General features: G+C 41.4%; 1 protein-coding gene across 4 annotated transcripts; it reads left to right on the forward strand.

Moving 5' to 3' along the window:
- The first annotated feature begins 26 nt into the window (after positions 1-26).
- On the forward strand, positions 27-27,548 carry LOC131184056 (nuclear receptor coactivator 5-like). Of its 4 annotated transcripts, none has more exons than XM_058154981.1 (13): positions 27-127; positions 428-827; positions 4,108-4,174; positions 7,431-7,463; positions 8,077-8,157; positions 8,793-8,875; positions 10,685-10,811; positions 11,690-11,734; positions 14,086-14,285; positions 16,211-16,417; positions 18,728-18,872; positions 19,219-19,278; positions 20,450-20,791. In XM_058154981.1, exons 3-12 carry the CDS (start codon positions 4,116-4,118, stop codon positions 19,229-19,231), a joined length of 993 nt encoding a protein of 330 aa, XP_058010964.1. In that variant the 5' UTR covers positions 27-127; positions 428-827; positions 4,108-4,115; the 3' UTR covers positions 19,232-19,278; positions 20,450-20,791. The 4 variants fall into 4 exon arrangements, with proteins under 4 accessions (XP_058010964.1, XP_058010962.1, XP_058010961.1 ...); XM_058154979.1 differs by lacking the exons at positions 27-127; positions 20,450-20,791 and adding exons at positions 14,891-15,166; positions 23,837-27,548 and having other exon boundaries at positions 16,199-16,417; XM_058154978.1 differs by lacking the exon at positions 27-127 and adding an exon at positions 14,891-15,166 and having other exon boundaries at positions 16,199-16,417.

Below are 27,548 nucleotides of genomic sequence, written 5' to 3' on the forward strand. Positions count from 1 at the left end.
CTCTTTCCATCTCCCTCCCTCCCTCCTTCCTCCCCTCTTTCCATCTCCCTCCCTCCTTCCTTCCACATCTTTGTCTGATGTGCAGAAGTCGGGCTGCCGTAAATGTATTAAATTACCCTGTTGAAACGTGAGTGAACGAAGGATGAACGTACTCTATATCCCCAAAGGCTGCTAGGGTGGTGCAATAGCAATAGCAATAGCAATAAGCCGTTAGATTTATCTCCCGCTTCATAGTGCTTTCACAGCCCTCTCTAAGCGGTTTACAGAGTCAGCCTCTGGCCACCAACGTGCTTTAATATACTTTAAGGCTTTTCTAACTTGCCAATTTTAAGAATTTCCCAGGATGGATTGGATTGGATTGGATTGGATTGGATTGGATTTGATTATTTTATTTTATTTTATTTTATTTTATTTTTTTATTTTGCAGCCCGGCTCCGCGAACCCTAACGCCCGACCCCACCGGCTGCCGAATTTCTACGGGATACAGCTTCACGTGACGTCATTCCCCTTCCAGTTAACCACGGGGGGGGGGTCGAACTACAATTCCCGGCATCTCTATCGCCTCGGCAAACAAGCCGGCCACCGTTGCCTTGGAAACCGCGCCGGGCCGGCTAGGCCTCGCTAGGCCGCTGGGCGAAGTGTGGGGGGGAAGGAGGCGGGACTCGCCGCTCCCCGGAAGAGGAGGAGCCCGAGTGGGCGGGACCGGCTGCCCCCTTTACTACCCGCCCCCCGCCCGCCCCTTCCTCAGGGTCGCAGCCGCTCCGTGAGGAGATCGACGAGGCCTGCCTGTCTCGCGGGGCGGAGGGGCGCCTGGGCAGCCCGAGCGGGTGAGCGGCGAGGGAGGGGCGGCCGGGGTCCCGAAGGGAGCGGGGGGTGCGCTCTGGGCAGGCAGGCAGGAGCCCCTGGGAGGGAAGGGGCCGGAGGGGGGCGGTTGGCTGGACGGCGCGAGCTGGCTGCTGGTGGGGAGAAGGGGAAGCAGGCCCCGCTAGGGAGTTGGCCTAGATAGGAGGGTTTATTGATCGAATGTGTGTGTGTTTATATGGAGAGAGAGAGATTGAAAAAAAAAAGGGAACGTGCGTGTTTGTTTATGCACAGGGATATATATATATATGTATATATATATATACATATATACATACATACATACATACATACACACATACACACAAAAGAGAATGTGTGTGTGTGTCTGTCTTTATGTATAGAGTTATATAAAAGAATGTGTGTGTGTGTGTGTGTGTGTTTATAGGAATATATAAAAAGAACGTGTGTGTGTGTGTGTGTGTGTTTATGTTTATGTATAGGGATATATAAAATAGAACCGTGTGTGTTTATGTATAGGGATATATAATAGAATGTGTGTGTGTTTATAGGGATAGATAAAAAATTGTGTGTTTATGTGTAGGGATAAAAAAGAATGTGTGTATTTATGTATAGGGATATATAAAAGTGTGTGTGTGTTTTTATAGGGATATATAAAAAATGTGTGTGTGTTTATAGGAATAGATAAAAAACCCGTATGTGTGTGTGTGTGTGTTTCTATATAGGAATATAGAAAAAACGTGTGTGTGTGTGTTTTACATATAGAGATTTATAAAAAGGATGTGTATTTATGTATAGGGATAAATAAAAGAATGTGTGTGTGTTTATAGGAATATATAAAAACCTGTATGTGTGTGTGTGTTTATATATAGGAATATAGAAAAAAAGAACGTGTGTGTTGTGTTTTACATATAGAGATATATAAAAAGAATGTGTATTTATATATAGGGATATATAAAAGAATGTGTGTGTGTTTATAGGAATAAATAAAAAACTATGTGTAGAGATAAAAAAGAATGTGTATTTATGTATAGGGATATATAAAAGTGTGTGTGTGTGTTTATAGGAATATATAAAAACCTGTATGTGTGTGTGTGTGTTTATATATAGGAATATAAAAAAAAAGAACGAGAGTGTGTGTTTGTGTGTCAATGGTGTCTGAGTTCTCCATTCACTTTGTATGCCATAATTAGTGTGTATATATATAACGTATTTGTCTGTATGTATGCATATATGTGTGTGTCTCTCTCTCAAGCTTCCTCTTTCTGCTCTGTGTTCCAAGATGGACAGTGATTAATATTTATATATATTTATAAGTTAGAGTGTAGGTATATACATATGTATGAAGATAGCATGACTGTATGTGTGTTATGTGTGTGTATACTTTTGATATTAATTTTTTTAATATATATAATTTTACACACTTCTGAGTATAATTTGTACTCAATAAATACGGTATACAAACTGGATGGAAAGTGCATACACATGATATATACATATATAGAGGGAGGGAGGGAGAGGGAGGACTAGCTAGGCTACATATAAATGCAACAACAGAGAAGCATCCTGGACAAAGAACTCAAATTTTAGTCTTTAAGATATACACTGATAGGTATAAATTGTAAAGATGTAACTTTGTATTCTTTTACTTTGTTTACCATTAATGAGAGAAAATTAATTTATTTGCTTTATTTTTTTTTGTATTAATTTATCTGTCACATATTGTTTACTTCGTTGTTGGTCTGATGTTATCTTGGAGTTAATCTATGCTCCTCTGGGTGCTAATTGCTGGTGGGGAAGCAATCAGCAGCTTCAAGACAATCAGATGAGCATAGATTAACTCCAAGATTAACAGTCAGATCAACAGTTGAAATAATACCCCCATCAAGGATTTGCCAAACAAGCTAACAGGACACAGCTCAACCAAAGAACCTCTAAGACCACCCTCTACCAACACTGACAGGGCAAGCCACCAGAATACAAAGGGAAAGCAAACCCCATTTTTAATAGCACTGATGATGTTACCTAGTTTGTAATGAGATGTCTGCAAGAAGGCAACCAAGCTCGGAGAACACCCAGGATCCCTCAAGATGCGATCTGCATTGCTGCAGGTTCTCATTCCATGGAAAAGGATAAATTGATAGAAACTCAGCTAGAGGATTCGTGATTTCCCATCCTCATTTTCATTGTAATCTGCCTTTATTGCTATATTTGATGGGGTTGTATTATGTGGTTATTGTAGGAAAAGGAATGCTCTAAGCAGCTTGAAAAGAGTCAAGTGTTGAGAAGCTGAGAACATTCTTGTCTGCAAAGGCTTTTAGCAATAAATCAATTTAATGGAATCTTCACTTGTAGAATTATGCTCCTGACACCTTGTCATATGTTTTTGCAAAACCTCCAAAATGTTCTCACCATGTCATTTATTGTATTTTTTCCACTAGTATATATAATTATGTTGAACAGGCAGTCTATAATTATATATGTGGTTGAGGCAAAATTCTCTAGCGAAACATATTCAGTTTGTGATGTTCCTGATCTGGCGGAAAGTGGAAGGTGTCCTTTATCTGCGCTCTAGATTCACTGAGGTGGAAGAAAGTTAAGTTTGCTGCACATTCATCTATTTTGGGGCTTACAGTAACGCCAAGAATATTTAGCACAAGGGATATGATGGCTTCTGAGCAGAGCAAACAATCTTTCCAAATATATCAGGCTAGGAATACACCATAAGGGAAATGCAAAAATACAATTTACCTGTCACATCAGCCTTGTAATTATGCCTTCCAAAATTAATAACCTGGTACAAAAACAAAAAAGTGGCAGATCAGAAATGGAGAATTCTACCTGATGTCCCCCCAGTTGTTTTAGACTTTATGACCCAGACAAAGAATTGTAGAAATGGTAGTGTAAAATATATAGAAGGCACCAGATTTCTTATCCCTCCTGTGAGAAATCTTTTCTTGTAAAAAATGTTAATTATGGACAAGTCCATTTAACCCCATACCCTGTTGCTGTTTGGCATTCTACCATAACAACGTAAGGGCAATTAAGGGGAAGTGTTTAAAGTATTTGTATCCAGCGAACATGTTAATTTCATGAAGCAAAGCAACATTTTTAAGGGACTGAAACACTTTCCACTTTTTAACTTTCATTTTTTTTATAACGCATTAGTAGTTTGGGGAAAAAAACGTAACTGGCTTATTACTCTGAATATTTTCTGATGTAAATTTTCTTCGGGAAATATTTTCAAACTATTTTTTTTAATAAGATTTTCTTTTTCTAATTTAGAAACTAAAATGTCTTCATGGCCCAAAGTAACCACAGATCAAGCACAAACATCCGATCCTGAAAAAAGGTAAAAACACATTGATCCATGTTCTTTTTCCTGTTCTTTTTTAAATCTCTCTCTCTCCCTCCCTCCCTCCCTCCCTCCCTCTCTCTCTCTCTCTCTCCCTCCCTCCCTCTCAAAAGAGACTACAATATATAAATTTCAGTTCAGAAGTTTATCTCTTAACTAACTCTTCATTTAAAAATTGCAACCTATACTTGATGGATACAAACTAAATACTGTACTTGAATCTTTGCATTTAGCAATATAAGATAATTTGCCTAAATCATTGAAAATTCTGTGTGAAACTTAGCATTTTCAATTTGCATTGTATCCTGGTTTCCTTCTTTAGTACGGTTAGTGGCTACATTTGTGGCTAACGGCATGCCCAAATTCACAGCTAATCCTGCCTAACATAAACTAACTGTGTGCTTATGTGTTACATATTTGTTCTTTGTTTTTCAAGAAACAAAAAATTATGCATCACATCTAAACCTATCCTCTTAGTTTGTTTGTTTGCTTGCCTGCTTATTTATTTATTCATTCAATTTGTATGGCTGCCAATCTCAACAAATTATTCTGGGCTTGCTGTTCCCAAGCAAGCTGGTATTTCTAATTTGGTACCAACACTTGGCTTACCCTTTCTGCTTCTCAATCAGGATTCCAGTTCAGCTGAATCAAGAGTTATCAAAGAATTGTGTTGCTGTATTGTTCAGTCCCTAAGTTGTGTCCCACTCTTCATGACTGTATGGATTATAGCACTCCAGGGCCCCCCCATCCCATCCTCCAGTATCTCCTGGAGTTTGTCCAAATTCATGTTCATTGTGTCAATGACATTAACCATCTCAACCTCCTCCTTTTGGCTTCAATCGTTCCTAAAATCAAAAGTCTTTTCTAATGAATCTCCTCACTTGGTGGCCACAGTATTTAAGCTTCAGTATCTGTTCTGTTACTTACCAATAACAAAACCTTTAGCAACAAAACACTGCAGAAACAACGGCACAGAATGGTTGATTTCAAACCAGTGACACTCAATTCAAGAGTTCTCAGAAGAATTGTGTTTGAGATAAAGTTAGAGGAGACTTTCTATAAGTTGCCTTAAGCTTTTATAGAACAGGTGAGATATAAATGCAATAAATAATGCAAATCAAAATGCTTGGCAGAGAAATGGTTTCAAAGCAATATGGCCACCTAGGCAATTAATCCAGCTGCCTCATTAAGTCAGATTGTTGTTTACACTGATGGGCAGCAACTGTCTTAGTTTTCAGACAAATCTTTTCTTTCCCCAAAATATTCTGAAAATGGCAGATTTTGACCCTGAAAAGTTTGCTTACCAAGATACCCAGCTTCACAGAAATTTCCTGGGGTTTATAGTTACTGTCTATATGTTGAAATTTTCATATCATAATATGATATGAGTATAATATGGAAAAATAGGTGCTAGGACTACCTATAGTAATATATATCTGTCTAGTTTAATTTTTGGCAAATGATTGGTTTGTTTTTGTGGAATATCCCTTGGCCAAGCTGTTTTACAGATGGAAATATTATTTCCATCTTGTCTTCTGGTTGTTTGAGGATGGTACTAGTTTATCTACAGGTTCTCTACAATGTCAGGTCTAGACCAGGGGTCTGCAACCTTGGCAACTTTAAGACTTGTGGACTTCTGGGAGTTGACGTCCATAAGTCTTAAAGTTGCCAAGGTTGGAGACCCCTGGTCTAGAATGTTTCTACCCCAATTACTGGTAGTCCTCGACTTAACAACATTTCGCTTAATGACTGTTTGAAATTCCAACTGCACCGTGAAAAAAGTGAAATTTTTCACATTTATGACCATTGCAGCATCCCCATGGTCACGTGATTTGCATTTGGAGGTTTGACAATTGACTCCCATTTATGACCCTTGCAGCAGGGTCCCAGGGACATACAATCCACTTTTACGACCTTCTGACAAGGGGAAACCAGATTCGTTTAACAGGCGTCTTACTAATTTAGCAACTGCAGTGATCTGCTTAACAAACATGCTAAGAGAAGTCGTCAAATGGGGCAAAATTATTTCTCACTTAGCAACATAAATTTTGGGCTCCATTGTGGTTGTAAGTTGAGGACTACCTGTATAACAGAAATGATTTTTTTTTTTAGGGTAAAGAAAAACTATTTACTGTACTTGGCTCCACAAAAGTGTCTGGCTGTAATAAACCCAATCTTGGGTTTTGTGCTTGCATCTTTGTCGGCATTACACACTTCCGATTTTGCTCAAGGGTTTAATGTGCTGCATCTCGTATTCATAGTTAATCAGTGTAACCGAATTCAGTTTTTATCTGCGCCTAAGAAATAGTTAACAGTAAATGAGGCAAGACCAGGCAGCTGTTGTCCTTATGCTGCCTTTGCTCCTTGACAAGATCTTCCCAGACTCTACATCTGCCGGCTAGTTTGAGGGTTTTTTGTGTGTGTTTTGCTTTAATTGGTTTCTCTCTCCATATCTCGGTGAGTCCAAAGCCAGCAGCTTAAGCTTAATGTTTAGAATAATTAGATTGTTTAGCTGATCTAAAAGGAGGGAAAATTTGGCAGAACAAAAACCTTTATCTGTCGTACGACGTTGAGATTTTAAAAATACTGCTCAGTGTGTTTGGTTTAAAGGAATTAAACCACACTGCAATTTTCATCATCACTCCAGCTTATTTATGTTTTTCTTTTAATGCTGTAACACGATTAGAAAAGTCCTTTCTTAACCTTTTGCAAGTATAGCATGTTCTTTTTTGTTTGATCTGATGTCACCAAACTCCAGATGGCTTTGGATGGTTCACTATCAATCAAAACAATATTAAAAAAAACAGTGTAACAAAACAAAGAAGAATATAACTAACCTCGGACTAAGAAAAGAACAACAAACGGTAAAGTCAGCAACCCCAAAACATCTCACTAGCAACTGACCTCCAACAAAGGAGCGCTCGATTGGTCCTTGCACAGTTACATGTACACCAATTGTGCTTGTTTCTTGATCAGGAGACCCTGCTCATGGTCACCGATGCCTTGGTCACCTCCCATATGAGACATTGCCCTGTGTTCTACCTGGGTCTGCCCGTAAAGACCACTCAGAAATGGCAGGTGGTCCATCAGCTGGCAGCATGAGAACTTATGGGTGTACCTCACAATGCCCAAGACCTTTCTTCAGCCTTTTTAAGATACAGTCCACATCCAGAGAAAATCAGTATTTTTAACAATGGCGTTGACTACTTTTAACTTTAGTATAAATTAATTGGGTTTTTCTTTTTGAGTCTAGGCAGAGACCGGGGTGGATTCCTCGACTTCTGGAGTAAGTAATTACGTTAACGTTTCTACGGTTGATTGAAAGCCAGATCTGGCCATAACAGCATGATAAAAGATTATTGGGTGGTGGGGTGGATGGATGAATGGATACAGACAGACAGACAGAAGAGATGGATGGATGGATGGATGGATGGATGGATGGATGGATGGATGGACAGACAGACAGATGTTTTCCTTGTAATATATACACCACTCCACGCCCTGCCCTTGTCCCCCATTCGTCATATTTTTTCTGTTAGCATGGCCTGTAATAACAAAGAATTCTTCCATGCAGTGATGTTGGATGCTGTCATGTCGTCCCAGTTCTCTAGGGATTTGCTGAAATTGCAGCGGGGGGAGGGGATTGTTTAATTTCTTGGCTGAGATCTTTGTTAATTCTGAATTAACAACAACAGTAAAAAAACAAAACAAAAAACTGTTTCGGATGTCTCCCGTCAACATTTCACCAGATAACAGATGTTTCAGATCTTATTCTGCAGGGTCTAAAATGTGGCTTCCAAATTCCCCAAAATGTCTGTCTTGCCACGATGTAGTTCAAAGGTTTGTTCATGCTCAGATTCTTTTGGCAATCCTTAACAGGCGTTCTTTGCTCCTTCTAGCATCAATCCTTACAAATCCATTCAGAAGAGTTCTTACTCTCCCCCAGATGGTTATCCAAAGGATCATGAGGATGGTAACAGGTGAGAAGGCCCTTTTTCCCTTCCATGCTCACTTTGGTTATAACCTGAAGTAACGGCATAGGGCAAATAATAATGGATTGAATCAAATAATTATGCATTTATTCTGTACTCCTGAAAACAATGCAGTCCCACGCCTTCTTTGGTGTAAACCAGTTCTTAGTTTCGGGGTTCCAAAAAACACCCCTAACAAAATAAAACTCCAAGGCAATAGATTCCTCAAAGTTCCACTTTATTAGAGATATCATGTGGGCACATCTGGGAAAACCTGGATCTGAAAGCTTCCAGGTTTTCCCCACCTAGTTGAAAGTTCACAACCCTGCTCCACATCCACAAGTTCATTACATGGTCTAATCCATCCTTCAGGCTTAACTGGACACAATCCCCAGTCACTCCCATCCAGGTGCAAGCAAATGCCCTTGACTCCCAGAGCAAAGAATGTTGTTATAGCTATTCTTCCACCACTCCAACAACAACAACAAAAAGTCCCAATTTCCCAGGCTAAAATATGTGGCAGGAAGCTAAAAGGAAAAAAAATGGTTTCCAAAACTGACACTTAGCATTTGTTCAACTTGAGGGTTGTGATATTTTGTTTTAAAGGGAGATAACACTAGTTCTTGTGTGTTTTTGGCTTAAAGCTTTGAAGAACTTTTTGGGCAGCAGTATCATCCTTCAACAGAGAATGAAGATAATTATGAGAGACACCAGTACCCTCAGAAAGGTAAGTGTTACTTGAAATTAAAGCTGCAGTAAGAATGTGCTTGCTCCTCCAAATTCCTTTAGTTTCAGTTTTGCATATCAGTTCCATTGGGTTCTCTGAAAGTTTTAGAAATATAGAATAGAATAGAATTTTATTGGCCAAGTGTGATTGGACACACAAGGAATTTGTCTTGGTGCATATGCTCTCAAATATCAGAAGTACCGTATTTTTCGGATTATAAAACACACCTCCACCCCCCAAAAAAGAGGGTAAACATTTGGGTGCGTCTCATACACTGAATGTAGCCAAAAACGCGAGGCATGGAGGCGGCAATGGTCTGTGGCAATCCCTTCAGCCTGGAACAGCTGATTGTGGGTATTCCGGGAGGCTGATCCACTCAGCTGCTCGTGCTGAATCGGGCTGCAATAATGTGCTGAAGCTGACCTGGCTGTTTGCTATTTGCTGCAAGGACTCAGAATTTGCAGGAGCAATCACATCCAGAAAACATACACAAGTAACAGATTCAGCAGGATTCAATAACTTCTCTTTATATATAATATAACACATGAAGTAAATATACAATACCAAAAGCAGGTTTTCCAACGTGGTAGTAAATACAAGCAAAACACAAGCAGATGAGAGGAGTTTCAGTTTCAGTTTTGAGCAGCAGACTCGTTTAGAACTCAGCACAGACTCAGAGCTGCAGAGCTAAGGTATTGTTGGTCTGCTTAATTGTTTGTCACCTTAGTAGTTGTTTGATTAGGGTATTGATTATCTGATGTTAATCCTCACACTCACCAGCACTGATGATGTTACCTGGTCAGGTAATGAAATGTCTGCAAAAGCCAACAACCAAGCTTGGAGACCAGCAAGGACTCCTCAGTTCAATCCTTAGCTACACATATAATCCCTTTTATTTATTATTTATTTTATTTATTTGCATTTATATCCCGCCCTTCTCCGAAGACTCAGGGCGGCTTACACTATGTCAAGCAATAGTCTTCATCCATTTGTATATTATATACAAAGTCAACTTATTGCCCCCAACAATCTGGGTCCTCATTTTACCTACCTTATAAAGGATGGAAGGCTGAGTCAACCTTGGGCCTGGTGGGGCTTGAACCTGCAGTAATTGCAGGCAGCTGCTGTTAATAACAGACTGTCTTACCAGTCTGAGCCATAGAGGCCCTTTCATTTTATTATTTTATTATTTCATTTTATTAGTCTTTTCATTGAGAACAAAGACACTTAAAGCTGGCTGTTTATAGAACGCTTCTTTTTTAAAATCAATGTGGGAATCAGGTTTTACTACTACTTGCTACTACAGACAAGTCACCTATAATCTAGTTCTGAATCTTGCCTAGATACTGAATTTACCATATTAACTGAAGAAAGAACATGTGTATTAAGCCTTGCTGCTGCTTTAATCTGTCTGTCTGTCTGTCCGTCCATCTGTCTATCCATCCTACCCTATCCTATCCTGTTGCTAATCAATTAGAGTTCAGCCCATTGAGATCTTATGCAGAAATTTTTATACGTTTCCCATCTCAAAATGTGAGAAATTATGACAACAGAAAATGTTGGCTGAGTCTTGGAGGTTTCTGCATCCCCCAGATCAATTTAAAAAAAAACAAGGAGTGCCCCCCCCCCCCGTCATCATAGATGCACATATCTGGCCAAAAAGGACTTTCTTTTATTCTCTCTCTCCATCTTCTCTATTTCTATCTCTCTATGTATCTCTTACCTATCTATCTATACCTACCTACCTACCCACCTATCTACCTATCTATCCCTTCCTTCCTCAATCTGATTATCTGCTTATATGTTTAGATGACAGCCACACCAAGGATGCTCATCGCGATAAATTGTACCTGCAGTTTTACCAGCAGATAGAGAAGGAATACAACAGACAAAGACCTTCGGACTGTGTCATCGTTTCCATCAGCAAGGACCAAGCGTAGGTCTTTTTTTAATTATTTTTTAAAGACGCAGTTACTGATGCTTCACTGAACTTGGAGCAAACAGTTCCCCATTTAATTTCACTTTTAGCAATACGGTTAACTCTTTTTAGAGATCTTGATTTTCCTGTTTTGTTTCTGAAGTGACAAAAGAGCCAGGATGGCGGTACATGTCTTTACTGCATGACCGAGCAACCAAAATATATCTTTAAATGTAACATCATCATTTGCATGGAGAAAAGGTTCCTCCACCCACTGCATTTTTCTCATAAACGCCTGTGTCCCAGAATAAGTCTCTAGAGCATAGGTGGGTCAATTATGGCACCTTTATGACCTGTGGACTTCAACTCCCAGAATTCCTGAGCCAGCCATGGTCGTAAAGGTGCCATAGTTTGCCTAACCCTGATCTAGAGAGTTGAATAAAAATAATAAAAATAGCAGTAAAATAGGCTCACCACCCATTATTCCCACCCTCTTTTGGACCCTCTATATTACATTTTTGACATCTGTTTCCCATGAATGGGAAACTATTAAATGGTAAAATATTTTGATTTCCTTCTGTCCCCTGTAACTTGGGCATGGTAAGACTATGACTTAATTAGTGTAGTTGTCGCTCTTGTAAGATGGTTGTAAGTTTAGTAATGATGCTTACATGTATGTTTTAGTTAATAGGGAGATCTCTTTAAAAGGGGTATGGTAACTATTTCTCATAGTAACTTCACCTGTGAGTTTTCCTGCCCATCCACGTCCATTTAAATCAAGATCCACCTCTCCTTTTTGCTTATGAAATACTCTTAACTGCTCGTATGTATGGATTATCATTTGGTGTTTTTTAAAAAAACCATTTTAATGCGGTCCCTTGTTCTTCTTTGCCCAGATATAACTTGAATATCAACATAAATAATGTGGTTAGTGGTTTAAGGTGAGCATTCTTTAAGGTGAAAATTTGTGTTAAGCTCTGTCAGTAAATGAAGCCAATTAAAAAGGCGTAATTTTGATGTTGTCACTATGGAAATTTATAATAATTAGCCACAGCATCACCTCTCCGTTCCTTTCAGTTGATTTTGAATGCCATGAAATTCACCGAGGGTCATTAAATTCAGCGTTCGGTATTGAACATTTCATCCTGATACTTAAAATAACGATTATTATTTCTCTGACGGAGTTCCTGGAAAAAAAGGCCCCCATAATTTGCAGATTTTCACACAAAAGTGCTTAGCATCTCTAAAATGCTCTGAGGGGAAAAAAATTTCCTTGAAGACTTTCCAATATAAAAACACACGTCAGTTGAAAGCAAACATGCTGCCTCCAACTTTGCTTAACCTCGAACTTTTGGGAGTTTCACGTGCTTTGATTCTTGTAGTATTGCTTTAATCAGGATTTCTTAATTTGCAGTCACAAACATTCCCTAAAAGCCATTCTCCAGTTCTCCCATACAACATCAAGTATATTATAAATAGTAAATAGCAGTCTCTATTGGAGTGTAGCTGTTCTATGTCTTTGCTAAATGAATTGTCAGTAATTTGGACGAATCGCTGTAATCGATTGTGTCATATTGTGACGTAAGAACGGCTTACAGAGTTGTTTACATTCTTCCTCGTTACTACATTGCCAAAATGAGGCCTGAACCCTGCATTGTTTTTTCTGGCAAAATATTTCTGTCATCTTTTTCCAGTTTCCCATCCAGTCAAAGTGGGAATTAAAAAAAACCCTGCCTTTTCATCTGTTTGCTCTTGTCACAGCAAGCGTGCTTAATAAACTGAAGGCGGTGATTGTTCATCTCACGCTAAACTTTTTCATGTAGTCCCAAACCTTTGGCCACCTTTTCTTTCTGGCTCTATAAACATCACCACTAAATGTTTGTCCATAATTAGCCTCACGTGTTCATATCCTCAGATGAGATGTTAATGCACCTATTTAAAATATTCTCATATCCTAGAATAAGTTTTGAGAATAAATTTTTGGGTTTGGCAAAATACAAAAAGTGTCTCCCACCCACCCACCCCGGTTTAAAAAAAAAATCTTTTTTATTCCAGAAAGGGCCTACAAAAACATGGCACACAAAATGGCTATGAAGCATAGGTAAAATTGCCAGTTAGTTGAAATTGTTTCATCTAATAAGATAAATTAGATCTAACTAGATAAATTTGGGCATCCATGCCTGTGGAATTTTCCATAAAGTAAAATTGCAGCCTCAAAAATAGAATGACCCATAATAGAAGCCTGTTTAAATTAAGCAATTCTGTAAAATGCCAGTACATGTAAAGCATTTATAAAATCTAAATAAGGTGTTCGTTTTTAAAAATTGCTTTGCAGTGTAGTCTTTGCTGCTTCACATCTGTTTATTTTTAAACTATTTCAAATCTGAGAAAAGAAAGCAGAGTTCTGTTAGGCTGTTCTTTGAGAGTCCTAATTGCCATTCTTAAAATAATTTCCACGTGTTCACACTTCTAAAGATCACTTTATGTCCAAAAATCTCATTTGTATATGTTAACTAATATTCACAAATACTAAGCAGTTTCTCATGGATACACACCTGAGGTTCCCTTGGAATTGTTGTTGAAATGGAAGCAACTTAAACGTTCTATGTCCTTAATGCAATTCAATCACCGCAAAGTTTTGCGAGAGTTAAGCCCAGGTAGCTACAATCCAGTCCAGTTAAGTGAGCTTAATTTATGTGGAAGTTCATATAAACACCAGCCAGTTTGATATTGTGGGGAAATCTTGTGTTTCCCATCAGGAAGTTTAGCCCCAAACCTCTGTACCTGTAATATATAATTGTAGATGTAGAGAGCTGGTTTTTCCAGCCTGTCACTCTCCAGAATTCTCAGTCAGCCATTGAGCAACTCTGAAAGTCATATCTGCAGGATACCCGATTGATGAACATCACTGTCTGCAGAGGTCGTAAAACGTAGAACACCGTATGACCCAATCAGCTCTCCTTTTTTTTGCTGCAAATTTAACCTCAATTTTTCTGTCAGCATTTCAGTCAGGAAATGTGTGGCCCACATTGAGGTGAAGTTTTATGACTGCTTAAATCTACATTTCATAAAGCAAGGACCCCCTCTGTTTCAGGTGACTTGGCGAAAAAAAGCCCACCGCTAATCTTATCTCGCTGAAAATTTTCCGTGAATTTTCTTGCCGCACACAAAAATGACCCTTACTAGGACACTGGCACTAATACTATATATTCTGAATTACTTGTCAAATAACTTGCTTCTTTTTTTTTTCTTTCTTTCTTTCTTTTATTTGTTTTTTTTTTTTTCCTTCAAGGGAATATTCAACAGCCATAGGCCATCGGTTGCAGGATCATGGCCTTGTGGTGGAAATGATATACCTTACTTCTGAATCAGGTCTTACACGTGCCCTCCAGGAAGTTAAAAACGATGGTTCTCCATTTTGCGTTCTTGTTGAACCATCTAATGTAACACTTTCCTCATGCACCGTAATCATGCTTCATCAGACTATCAAAAGTAAGTTTAGCTTACCTTAAGAACTGGTCCCCAATCAGAAAATGCGCTCTCCAGATCCATTCCTCCTCCTATTAAAAAACACATCAAAACTATCCTCTTTTGAGACACGATTGAATATGCCATAAGAGCAGTAAAACAATGGATTAAAGAATTCATAGTCGTTACGCCGCTACCGCACCTACCAAAATGTCCTTCATCCAAAATTTACCTTCCAGAAAAAAAACAGGCTTTGTTCGTAGTCGGCATTTTTTCCTGCATTTAAAACGAACGTTCCCATGTCAGTCCCGTCTCAACTCCCAATTCCTCTTTCCAGAGGTGGTTTTATAAAACGAGTCCCGCTTAGGAAATTAATTCAACACACAAAAGCACAGCGCCGAGTTGAGTCACCCACGACATTTCATAGAAACGGGCGTGTTGGTGTTGAATCTTGGACATGACTACATTCAGTTAAAAGTTTTGAGTCCGAAGGTAGCTTTTTAGCTCCGCGGTCGGAATGGTGGAAGGACGCGGCGGTTTTGTGTTTGGGTGTTTTTTTTGTTTTGTTTTGTTTTTCTTTTTGTCTGGATGTGACTTTTTAAAAAGCAAGGTGTCTCTCTTCTCTGTAGTCCACCGTAATATGCCCATGGAAGATGCCCTGGCTCTGATAGCTAAAGAGTTTGAGGAAATTTTTGCTGAGCATGAACAACAGCAGCGCACAGAGATTTCCCACAAAGCAGCTGATCTGGCGGATGGCTTTCTAGAACGGGAGCTTTATGAGAGTTACCATGTGCCTCTAGGCATTAGACACCTCCTCTTTGTGTTAAGTGAGGGAAAGCATTTATATATGGAAGAATTGAACTCAATAAGTGACTACCTGAAGACCAGGAGAAATAAGCTTGAAGGTATTCCATGTTCCCCCATCCCCCAACCCTCCTTTCTTCCTCCACAATATCCTCTAAATCCCACCCACAATCTCAAAATAACCTCGGAGGAGGGTGGGCGGCCAGCCTTCAAATATGAAAATACCCGGTGTGAAAAACGCCCCATCCTCCCTCGAACCGGGGAGCGGAAGAATCACATTCCGTGCATGAACGTTAACATGGTTAAATATGAGACTTTCTCGAGAAGGGGCTGCAATGTGATGACCCGTTATTTGTGGGTAACGGCTCTTCCTCTAAGAAGTGGGGTGGCTACTTAAGATGGATTCCCTGCATCTGTCTGCATCCGTCCCCAGCTCATCCTTTATCCCAGATTCCTTAACGTTTGTCCTTTCTTTGCGCTTTCAAATAAAGTCCCTTCCAGGTGAGTAGGGAACTTTGTCATTCATCCCTATTCACGGGCATTGGGAGAAATGCCACCTTGTGCTGAGTGCATGGGATATATGGCTCTTAATGATAAAAAGGGCAAAAAACATAGTCCACCATACCGTGGCTCAGGTTGGAGAGCCTCTCCCCACTTTAGGAAACCACAAAGCACCCTACCGATGAGTCCCAAATTTGTCACCTCCCACCCAAAAAAAGTTGCTTTCATCCGGCTGTTGTAATAAAAGAGTAACCCCCCCCCCTTCGCCTCTGTACCACTGTCCGATAAGTCACATTTCACATGGCGAAAGGCCGTTACGAGGTATAATTAGAGCAAGTGAAAAAAAACTGTCACACTCGCGGAAAAAAAAGACACCCTCCCTAACTGCTTTCTATTATAAAAGCCAATAACCCTACCAATTTACTACTTCAAATCACTTCCGTGACTCCTATAAACATGATTTTCCCCACCTCACATCCTTAATAATTTCCTAAGTCGTCTTATCCCTGCGTAAATGGACTGGCTGAAAAAAAGAGAGGACATTAAAATAAGCAGCCAAGTTGACTTCTTGGCTAGCGGCATGCCTGGCTAGCCGATTGTTTCCTTGCTAACTTTGGGCCCTCCTAATCCAGGTTTTGTTTCAGAAGCGAATACTTTAGCCGCCGCAGGTGAAGACGGCGAGTACCCGAATGCCAGGCCAAGCGGGAGCGCCCTCCCCCCGACGCTGAGCAAGCCACCACCCCTGCTGCCAACCCCTGGTCGATCTCCTGCATTAGGGCAATCTGCTGCGCCCTCGCCTAAGCCAGCTTTGTTGGGCAAGAGACCGTTGGGGGCTCTTCTTCCCACTCCAGGTTGGTCCATCAAAATATAACATTGTAGTGGCCGCACGGAAAACCACTCTTGTTTCAAGAGTTTAGTGACCTATTTGGATTTATCCAATTAAATATCCTTATCCTAAGGATATTAACCCTTGTAGTAGGGCTGTGTTACTATTATCCTTCACATCTTTCCCATTACCTTCTCCTATTCATGCCTTATGATTTATCACTTTGTTGTTTGTATGCATGCTGGGAGTTTATGCAGCAGAGACAAATTCCTTATGTTTCCAATCACACTTGGCCAATAAAGAACTATTCTGTTCTACTCTGCTCTGCTCTGCTCTCCTCTTCCATGATTCTACTCTACTCTACTATTCTATTATTCTATTCCAGAGGTCTTGAAACTTGGCAGCTTTAAGGCTTGTGGATTTCAACTCCCAGAATTCTCTAGCCAGCATAGAATTCTGGGAGTTGAAGTCCACAAGTCTTAAAGCTGCCAAGTTGGAAGACCTCTATTCTATTCTATTCTATTCTATTCTATTCTATTCCATGATTCTACTCTACTCTACTCTACTCTTCTATTCCATGACTCTGCTATTCTATTATTCTATTCTATTCCATGATTCTACTCCCCTCTAGTCTACTCTATTATGCTATTCTATTATTCTATTCTCTTCCATAATTCTATTCTATTCTATTCTAATTCTACTCTATTATGCTATTCTATTATTCTATTCTCTTCCATAATCCTATTCTATTCTAATTCTAATTATTCCACTCCATTCTCCTTTGTACTAAGAAAAATGTAAATGTTTAGAGCTAAAATTTCCTTGTTTCCCACTCTCATTTGCTAAATAGCGGTTAAGACACCTGGGCTAGAAAGCAGGAGACTGGGAGTTCTAGTCCCTTCTTAGGCATGAAAAGCCATCTGGGTGACTTTGGGGCCTGTCACTCGTTCTCGTCCAACCTACTTCACCGGGGGGGGGGGTGGCGCGTTGCTGTGCTGAAAACAAGAGGAGGAAGAAGGCGTGTTGGATATGTTCGCCGCCTTGTGTTACTTGTAAAAATAATTAAAAAATGGGATACAAATAAAAGAAATGAAGGAGAAGGCGGGAAGAAACATTGAAATAACTGCCAATCTGTGAGAATCTCAGACTTTGGGTTCCCATTCCGGTGTCATGTGCCAGCTAGTCCAGGCCAGGTCTTGCTGTCTCCTGACTATAAGCAGGGCCGTGAAGTCCTGGGGTCAGGTTTTGCTAAAAAACTTGGGATTATTGCTGACAGTGGGCAGCTTCTGAACAGATCCTAGCTCTGGATACTGTGGAAATCAGCCATCCTTAGGCTATCTTTACTATTATTATTATTATCAAGGAGCTCCTGACAGCTTATTAAGAGATTTGAGTATCATCTTGCTTGGTATCTGTGCTTTCTGTGTTAGGCTTTTAAATTTGTTCGCTTGAGTTAATAATAAAGCTACAATTTCTTTATTCGCCGGTCTGCTTTTATTGTCTCTGGATCCAAAAGAAAAAGTTTGCCTGGATACCGGATCACTGCCCTGTAACAGGTGGACTCTGGTTTTTTTCCCCCCTTCGGAAAGCATATATACGGATATAAGTTTGCACTGCATCTGGTATGTCGATACTGCTAACTACAGTGGTACCTCAGTACTCAGCTGTTTTGCAAGGTGTCGCATTTGGTATTCAAGGAATTCACACATTTGTCTTGGATCCACACATTTTGTCTTGGTCCTCAAGCTAGAACTTGACAATGTCAGCCGCCTTGTGGCTCACTATATGATTCCTTACGGGAAGCATTCATTTGGTACTCATCGCACCTCCCAGAAGCAGTTAACAATGAGTACTGAGGTAGAACAAGTTAACAAGGAGTATGTCAGGGTTCCAAGTAATACACGCATAACAAACAGAACTCCGAGGCAGGTAGATTCCTCAAAGAACAGTTTCATTGGATCTATAGTCTTGGCACAGGCTGGTGAAAACCGATTCTAAAGGTTCCTGTGGTTTCCACCTCATTAAAAGTTTTTCCTTCTCTTTTCCCAAACAAACAGTCACGTGGTCCAATCAGGGTGCTGTCCAGTTGCTTGGTAACATCACTCCTCCTCCTCCTCTTCAGCCACCTGCTGGAATGTCCTTGGTTCCCAGGGGAAAGTGTTTTGTTTTGGCTACAAACCCCCAGCTATCTCTTATTTCCCCCTCCCTCCCCCTCATCTCCATTGTGGCAACACTGAAGCCTCAAAGATGGCGTCGGTCAAGCCAGCTACAGAATTGACAAGAGTACTGAGGTTCCACTGTTACCAAAATCCTGTTTTCTGTTTTTCCTTCATAGTCGTGCCGGCTGGCCCGAAGGGGAAACCACCTCCACTTCTCACAAAGATCATCCAAAGACCGATGCACCTAGCTCCTCCACATCTCCCTGCAAAGCGACCACTGCTCGGGGGTAGACCTGGCCTGCTACCCACACCTACCTACAGGTGAGAGCCGGGCAAATCTGGGTGATGCTTCATGCCTAAATCTGAAAGAAGATGGTGGTGGTGTTGTTTCCCTCCACTCCGCATTAGTGGCTGTTTCCTCTATTCCTGTCGGTCTGGAGCTGCATAGCAACAAGGGGCAGCAGGCTGCACCGGCATTTCACTGTCCGTCATTTGGCTAAGGTGGCTTTCGAATGCCAACTGCTTTTGAAGTAGCTGTTCCCTTAGCAACAAAAAAAAAAAAAAAGCCATCCCCTAACCCCCCCCTCCCCCATCTGCCAGTATTTTTGAATGCCTCACTTGCCCAACTCCTAGTAGTTTCAGTTGTCTTTCCTCACCTCCCCTGCAGACTTCCCAGGTGAGACTGTCTTCAACTCTGTGGCTGGATTCACACCCGAACTTCGTCAAGGTTGGTTGAGTCCGCCTTAATGCCTGGGTTTGTCGACAGGCTAAGCAATAAACTCTGATTATAATAATATATGTATAAGCTGGATTCAGATGGCACATCCCATTGTAGTGTAGCTAATAGGATGAGCCTGGTTAGTCGATACACTTTTCCCCATCTTTGCATCTTGCCCCAGTTGAAATGAGACTGAGTTCAGCTCAGCTGGAAAGCTGGCTGGGTGACTTTGGGCCAATCACCAGGAGACGGTGAGTTCTAGTCCCGCCTTAGGCAGGAAAGCTAGCTGGGTGGTTTTGGGCCAATCACCAGGAGACAGTGAGTTCTAGTCCCGCCTTAGGCAGGAAAGCTGGCTGGGTGACTTTGGGCCAATCATCAGGAGACGGTGAGTTCTAGTCCCGCCTTAGGCAGGAAAGCTGGCTGGGTGACTTTGGGCCAATCACCAGGAGACGGTGAGTTCTAGTCCCGCCTTAGGCAGGAAAGCTGGCTGGGTGACTTTGGGCCAATCACCAGGAGACGGTGAGTTCTAGTCCCGCCTTAGGCAGAAAAGCTGGCTGGGTGACTTTGGGCCAATCATCAGGAGACGGTGAGTTCTAGTCCCGCCTTAGGCAGGAAAGCTGGCTGGGTGGCTTTGGGCCAATCACCAGGAGACGGTGAGTTCTAGTCCCGCCTTAGGCAGGAAAGTTGGCTGGGTGGCTTTGGGCCAATTATCAGGGGATGGTGAGTTCTAGTCCCGCCTTAGGCAGGAAAGCTGGATGGGTGACTTTGGGCCAATCATCAGGAGATGGTGAATTTTAGTTCTCACTTTCCTTAGGCAGGAAAGCCGGTTAGGTGACTGGGTCAGTCACAATCTCTCCCAGTGACGACGTTGTGGGGAAAATAGGAGGAATGTATGTTTGCCACCTTGAGTTATTTATAAAAATAGCAAAAGCTGGATTATGAATATATAAGGATGCTCTGCGGGCTAGAGGAAAAACAAGAGATGCAGAAAACAAAGAGTCATTTTATCCTATCTGCAATAATAAGCCAAAATAATATATATTTCTTCCTGTCTCTCGATGAGCGCCCTTTCAAAGAAGCTTAAGAGCACCATGCCTTAAAACCAGCCAGCTCCTGCTTGAAGGACCTTGTGAGCTAAACATGGGAAGAAGTATCAATCCTGCTATTCTTCTTTTCACAGCTGCTCGGCCAAGATCCACCCGTCATCCATGGGCCTTTAAACCAAACTTCCTGATTTAAGAGGACACCTGAACTAATAAGGAATTAAATAAAGAGTTGTCCTAGATGGCAGCATTTCTCTTTTAAGATAAAGCCGAGTTTGGCAAACGTATGTTACCACTCCCGGCCACGTTAAATGCATCTTATTTTCTGTTGTACACATTCCTAAGAACAACCTTTTATTTTATTTTATTTTTTACTTAACACAACATAGATGTTTGTAGACAATGGATATTGTAGATTCCCTAATGTTAACCTCTTCTCTAAAATCAATGTTGTTCAAAATAAATGACTTATTTCCACAGGTACCCCTTCTTTGTGATTCACACACCGCTTAAGTAATGAGGATTGTTTAACTATCTATTGTAACGCTTTTTGTTGACTGTGGCATAGTTAAGTACTACACAACACACACAAGGCCAAGATTGCACATTAAGCCCTAAGTAAGCAAGCTATGTGCATATTTGTTCCTTGATGTCAGTTGCTTGTCAGATCAAGCCGATATCCTTTTGGGTCCTTCCTAACTGCCCCAATTTAAATAGTCCAGATCTTCTCAGTGATTTATTGTTGTAAAGGAGAACAACAATAGCTTATTTTTACACTTTCCGCTATGCTTAAATAAGATGGAGTGGTTCTTACACAGATTTACAGGTCAGAAGATTTGCACTTCCCAAAGTTGTTCGAAATTCCACTATTTCCTTACGGCACAGGTAGTCTTCGACTTATGACCATTATTGAGCCCAAAATTTCTGTTGCTAAGAGAGACATTGGTTAAGTGAGTTTTGCCCCATTTTACGCCCTTTCTTGCCACGGGGAGTAACTGCAGTTGTCAAGTTAGTAAGACAATTATTTAGTGGATCTTGGCTTTCCCATTGACTTTGTTGTCAAAGGGTCGCAAAAGGGGATCACGTGACCCCAGGACACTCCAAAAATAAGTCACATGCCAGTTGCCAATCGTCTGAATTTTGATCGTTTGACCCTGGGGATGCTGCAAGGGTCGTAAGTCTGAAAAACGGTCATAAGTCACTTGGATCTGTGCGGTTGTAACTTTGAACAGCCACTAAATCAGGGGTGTCAAACTTGATTAAATTTGAGGGTCCCATCAGGGTTGTGTTTGATCGGGGAGGGGGGTGGCCAGCTCAATGTCACTCATTGAGTCTCCGTTTTTGCTGGCATGCAGCCTCCCCAAACTCCATTTTCTCTGGCAGAAGGCTGCAGGAGTCCATCGTGGCCAAAAACAGCCCAGGCAGGCTAAGCACAGCCTTCCCAAGCGCCATTTTCACTGGGCACCACAGGGCGGTCTTTTGCTGTTTCCAGGGCCGCCCTTATGGGCCAAATCTACCCCACGAGCCGGATCTGGTCCCCAGGCCTTGAGTTTGACACCCCTGCACTAAATGAACTTTTTTTTTTTTTGTTTACATTTATACCCCGCCCTTCTCCGAAGACTCAGGGCGGCTTACAATGTATAGGGCAATAGTCTCATTCTATTTGTATATATTTACAAAGTCAACTTATTGCCCCCCCAACAATCTGGGTCCTCATTTTACCTACCTTATAAAGGATGGAAGGCTGAGTCAACCTTGGGCCGGGCTCGAACCTGCAGTAATTGCAGGCTTTGTGTTCTTAATAACAGGCCTTACCAGGCAGAGCTAAACCGGCCCTTTTGTAAGTTGAGGACTACCTGAACAGATTGGGGCATCAGTTTAGTTATCCGAGTTAACTATTTTTTGCTGTCTTCTTTGGAGCGCTTCGAATCCCTAGAGCCGTGTAACGGGGTGAGCTCCTATGACTTGTCCCAGCTTCTGCCAACCTAGCAATTTGAAAGCACGTAAAAAATGCAAGTAGAAAAATAGGGAACACCTTTAGTGGGAAGGTCACAGCGTTCCGTACGCCTTTAGCATTGAGTCATGTCAGCCACATGACCACGGAAATGTCTTCGGACAGTGCTGGCTCTTCGGCTTTGAAATGGAGATGAGCACCGCCCCCTAGAGTCAGCAATGACTAGCACGTATGCGTGAGGGGAACCTTTACCTTGAAGCGCTGTTTAACAAAAATATTAAATAATAGCATGCGATGAAGTATTTCTAGGTTGCTTTTCCAACATTAAAAGTAACATGCCCTGTTAACAAGAGGGGTAATCATAAAATGACAAAAGGACAGCCCCAAAGCTAGAGATAATCTATTTAAAAGTAAAACCCAAAAGCCATTAACGTAATTAAAAGTAGATCTAAAAATTGGAAGTATAGCAGAATCACAATTCCTGTATCTATTCTGGAATTTTCTTCCTGTTGCATAACTTTGAAACGGGTGCCCCAAAAGGCGGGACTAATGCAATTGACGGTTCTCATACCTGGAAGCAGCCTGTAGAATAAATAACTGTCCAACACAGTCCTACAATTTGTGTATTTTTTATTATTTTAGCTTCATTGTATAGGGCCCAGAGTCCCTTGCTTTGTTTGATAAATAAACCCAACACTGCCTTGAAAATAAATTGGCCATTCTGCTAATGAGTCGGGTTATTCCATTAAATGCGCCAGCAATAGAAGCATTGAATAACAGAACAAGGTCTTTTAGTCCAACCCCCTGCTTAGGCAGGAAACCCTACTCCACTTCAGACAAATGATTGTCCAATCTCTTCTCTAAAACTTCCAGTGTTGGATCATTCAGAACTTCTGGAGGCAAGTTGTTCCACGGATTCATTGTTCTCCCTGTCAGGAAATTTCTCCTCAGTTCTACGTTGCTTCTCTCCTTGATTAGCTTCCGTCCGTTGCTTCTTGTCCTCAACTGAGGAACTCCACTAATTTGCAGACAGACACGCACCAACCAAAATAGCAATTAATCCTCGTCCCTTGAATTTCTGTCGGCTAGGAAGCTTTGTGTTTCACCAGAAGGGGGCATCAGTTACCTGGGAAAAAGTTGCTTTTCCTTGGATTATTATTATTTTTTCCGGAGAAATAAAAAGAGTGGACCAAACGGCCGAATGCTTCTTTGCCGACAGTCACAGTACGATGATAGGTGAGCTTGTGTTTAAAAGCAACAAAGAAGAGGCCTTATTTATTTATTTATGGCTTGCAGCCATCTTAAATGATATGGCTTTATCTTTAATTCGAAGCGACACAAAAGAGCAGGTAACGAATACAGATGAAGTTACAAAAAACCTACCAAAAAACTCATGGAACTGAGAAACTCCGCTAATTTGCAGACATGCGCCAAAAATAGTAATCTTTGTGAAAGGATATTATCAAGGAAAGGATCCCCTGCCTCGGAGAAAATACATATTTTTTTAACCTTGGAAATAACTATACAAAAGTTTTCCTTTTTTAAAAATTTCTTTCCCTTTTTTTAACAGAGAAAGGACCATTTGCTTTGGAGTAAATTTTCTACCGTTCAGATATGACCACAAGATGCCAAAATGCAGCAGCAAAACCATCTATTTTCAGTAGCATAATTTTCTGCCCCTTGCCAAAAACAAGGCAAACTCTTGCACTTCACTCTCAACCCTAACGGAAAAAATAAAGAAACCAAAGTAGCATCTCTGGAGACCTTCAGAAGACGCGGCAATTAAAAACTGAGGGTTCCCAAGGAAAATGGTCTTCCTGTGTTTTTAAAGATAACCAAATCTGTAAAGGAGAATATTTGTAGCTCAGGGCTCAAACGAGGAGTCCTTGGTACTCTCTGAGCTTGGCTGTTTTCTTGCAGACCTCTCATCACTCAAACTAGGTAACATCATCAGTGCTAGTAAGGAACGGGAGCATCCGAATGTAAATCAGGTGACCATGGGGATGCTGCAACGGGTCCTAAGTGTGAAAGACAGTCGTAAGTCCCTTTTTCCAGAGTGCCGTTGTAACTTTGAATGGTCTCTAAATGAACTGCTTTAAGTCGAGGACTACCTGTATCGCAGTTTTAAGAAGAGGCAAAATGAAGGCCACCGGATTCTCCCCACCCACATCTGTGATGCAGATCTACCCTTTCTCAACCTTCATGTCAGAAGGTTCAGAGACGGTTTAATGTCCAGGGTTCCAGGTAACATACCCGTGCCAAATAAAACTCTGAGGCAGGTGGATTCTTCAAAGCATAGTTTTATTGGATATATCATATTGGCACAAGCTGTGAAAACTTACTCTGAATGTTCCCGCAGTTTTCACCTAGTTAAAAGTAAAAGTTTTCTCCCTTCCCCAAACAATCAGTCACACGATCCAATCAAGGTGCTATCTGGTTTCCTGGTGACATTGCTTCTCCTTCCTCCGGCCAGGTGTGAGAATGTCCTTGGTTCCCAAGAGAAAGTATTTTGTTTTGACTACACAACCCCCAGCTATCTCTAATCCCCCCTCCCTATCCCTTATCTCTAGTGTGGCAACACTCAAGATCCAAGATGGCTTTGTCAGGTCAGTTTCAGGGTTGATACTTCAAAAATCCAGGAAGGTCCATTGGTCTCCATCTCCGCTTCCCATGAGGGCCAAGAAACCGCCAATAAAAAGAATCTAGTTGGATAGCAGTTCTTTCAGTCTGGAAGCTCCACATAATCTTAATTACTTAATTGCCATCAAGAGTCATCTCTTTTTTTTTTCTAATTCTTTTTTAAAAGGCCTCGCCGCCTTTCCGGGTAACAAATCCCATGCATTAATTTTGCATGAAGGGGAACTTTCTTTAGTACTTCCTGTGGAGAAAAGATTTCTCTCTCTCTCTCTCTCTCTCTCTCTTTCTCTCTGTTTTACTCTCTCTTTCTTTCTGTCTTTCTCTTTCTGTCTTTCTCGTTCTGTCTTTCTCTGTTCCTCTCTCTCTCTCTTTCTCTTTGTTTCTCTCTGTCTATCTTTTTGTTTCTCTCTCTCTCTCTCTCTCTCTCTCTCTCTCTCTCTCTCTCTCTCTCTCCCTGTCTGTCTTTCTCTCCCATGTAACAGCAGAGCGGGAATGGGAGAAACTGAAGTAAATTATGAATGAACAAGTATTAGGAATGGGTTGGGGGAGGACCTTTCGCAGAATCCCAGAAGACACGCCTTGTCCCAGATTCCTCTCTTGGCGTCTGCATCAAGCAGATCCCGGGAGCAAAGGCTGGCCAGGTTATCGGGACCCTTGTTTGAAGTGGCTGAAGGCAGTACAGGGAGTTCTCGACTTAACAACCCTTTGTTTAGTAACCGTTTGAAGAGACAAGCACTGAAAAAAAGAGACTTGTGGCCTTTTTCACACTTAGGATTGTTGTTGGCATCCCCCTGGTCGCGTGATCTGAATTTAGACACTTGGCAACCGGCATGTATTGGTGATGGTTGCATTGTCCCGGGGTCATGCCTTCCATTGAGGACCTGTATACGATGAACTGCTTCTCATCCTGATTTCATACGGGTGTCATCCTGAACATTGCCAGATAGATCTGTGGAAGATGCCGATCTAAACTTTAGGTTCTGACACATACATACGATACATGGAATCTTCAACCTATAGCAACAACATTTATATACCGCTTCACAGTGCTTTACAGCCCTCTCTAAGCGGTTTACAGAGTCAGCCTATTGCCACCCCCTCAACAATCTGGGTCCTCATTTTACCCACCTTGGAAGGATGGAAGGCTGAGTCAACCTTGAGCCAGTCAAGATTGAACTGCTGGCTATGGGCAGAGCCTGCAATGCTGCATTGTACCACCACAGAAGGAAGGGAAGGGAAGGGAAGGGAAGGGAAGGGAAGGGAAGGAAAGGAAAGGAAAGGAAAGGAAAGGAAAGGAAAGGAAAGGAAAGGAAAGACTAGCAATAGCACTTAGACTTATATACCACTTCACAGTGCTTTACAGCCCTCTAAGCGGTTTACAGAATCAGCCTCTTGCCCCCAACAATCTGGGTCCTCATTTTACCCACCTTGGAAGGATGGAAGGCTGAGTCAACCTTGAGCCAGTCAAGATTGAACTGCTGGCTATGGGCAGAGCCTGCAATGCTGCATTGTACCACCACAGAAGGAAGGGAAGGGAAGGGAAGGGAAGGGAAGGAAAGGAAAGGAAAGGAAAGGAAAGGAAAGGAAAGGAAAGGAAAGACTAGCAATAGCACTTAGACTTATATACCACTTCACAGTGCTTTACAGCCCTCTAAGCGGTTTACAGAATCAGCCTCTTGCCCCCAACAATCTGGGTCCTCATTTTACCCACCTTGGAAGGATAGACGGCTGAGTCAACCTTGAGCCCCATCAGGATCAAACTCCTGGGAGTGAGCAGAGTTAGCCTGCAATAGCAATAGCACTTAGACTTATATACTGTTTCACAGCGCTTTCCAGCCCTCTCTAAGCGGTTTACAGAATCAGCCTATTGCCCCCAACAATCTGGGTCCTCATTTTATCCACCTCGGAAGGATGAAAGGTTGAGTCAACCTTCAGCCGGTGAGATTCAAACTGCCGAATGCAGCTAGCAGTCAGCTGAAGTAGCCTGCAATACTGCACTCTAACCACTGCACCACCTCGGCCTCTTTACAGTAATAGACACTGCTCATTCCAGTTGCGTATGTTGTGACGGTAATAAAATGGGTTGATCATGTGGCAAAACTTGATTTTACAATATTTTTTTTTTTTTGCTATCTTCTTTTAAGCAAATGCGGCAAACAACAGTGTTAAACTAACAATGCGGTTGTTAAGCAAACCCACTGTTTGAGCACGGTTTCGCCAAAGACTACAAGTAAATTACAGTTTTTGGCAAAAACTGTCATAAAATACAGTCAGGTGACCATGGGATGCTGCAAACAGCCTTCATGGGACTTTGTGGCCAAACGCCCAAAGTCCAGTCACATGACCAGAGGTAGCAATGGCAACCACTGGATTTTCAGAACTGAGTCATGGTTCCTTTTTTTTTTTTTACAACCAATAGGTTGTAACTTCAAAGGGTTACAACTGGTCGTAGGTCAAAGACAACTGGTGAACTATGTCTATAAGGTTCTTAAATCCTTATGATTTATATTGATATATTGACCATCAATTGTGTTGTAAATGTTGTACCTTGATGAACGTATCTTTTTCTTTTATGTACACTGAGAGCATATGCACCAAGACAAATTCCTTGTGTGTCCAATCACACCTGGCCAATAAAAAATTCT

This window comes from Ahaetulla prasina, chromosome 12, assembly GCF_028640845.1.
Source record: "Ahaetulla prasina isolate Xishuangbanna chromosome 12, ASM2864084v1, whole genome shotgun sequence".
NCBI lineage: Eukaryota > Metazoa > Chordata > Lepidosauria > Squamata > Colubridae > Ahaetulla > Ahaetulla prasina.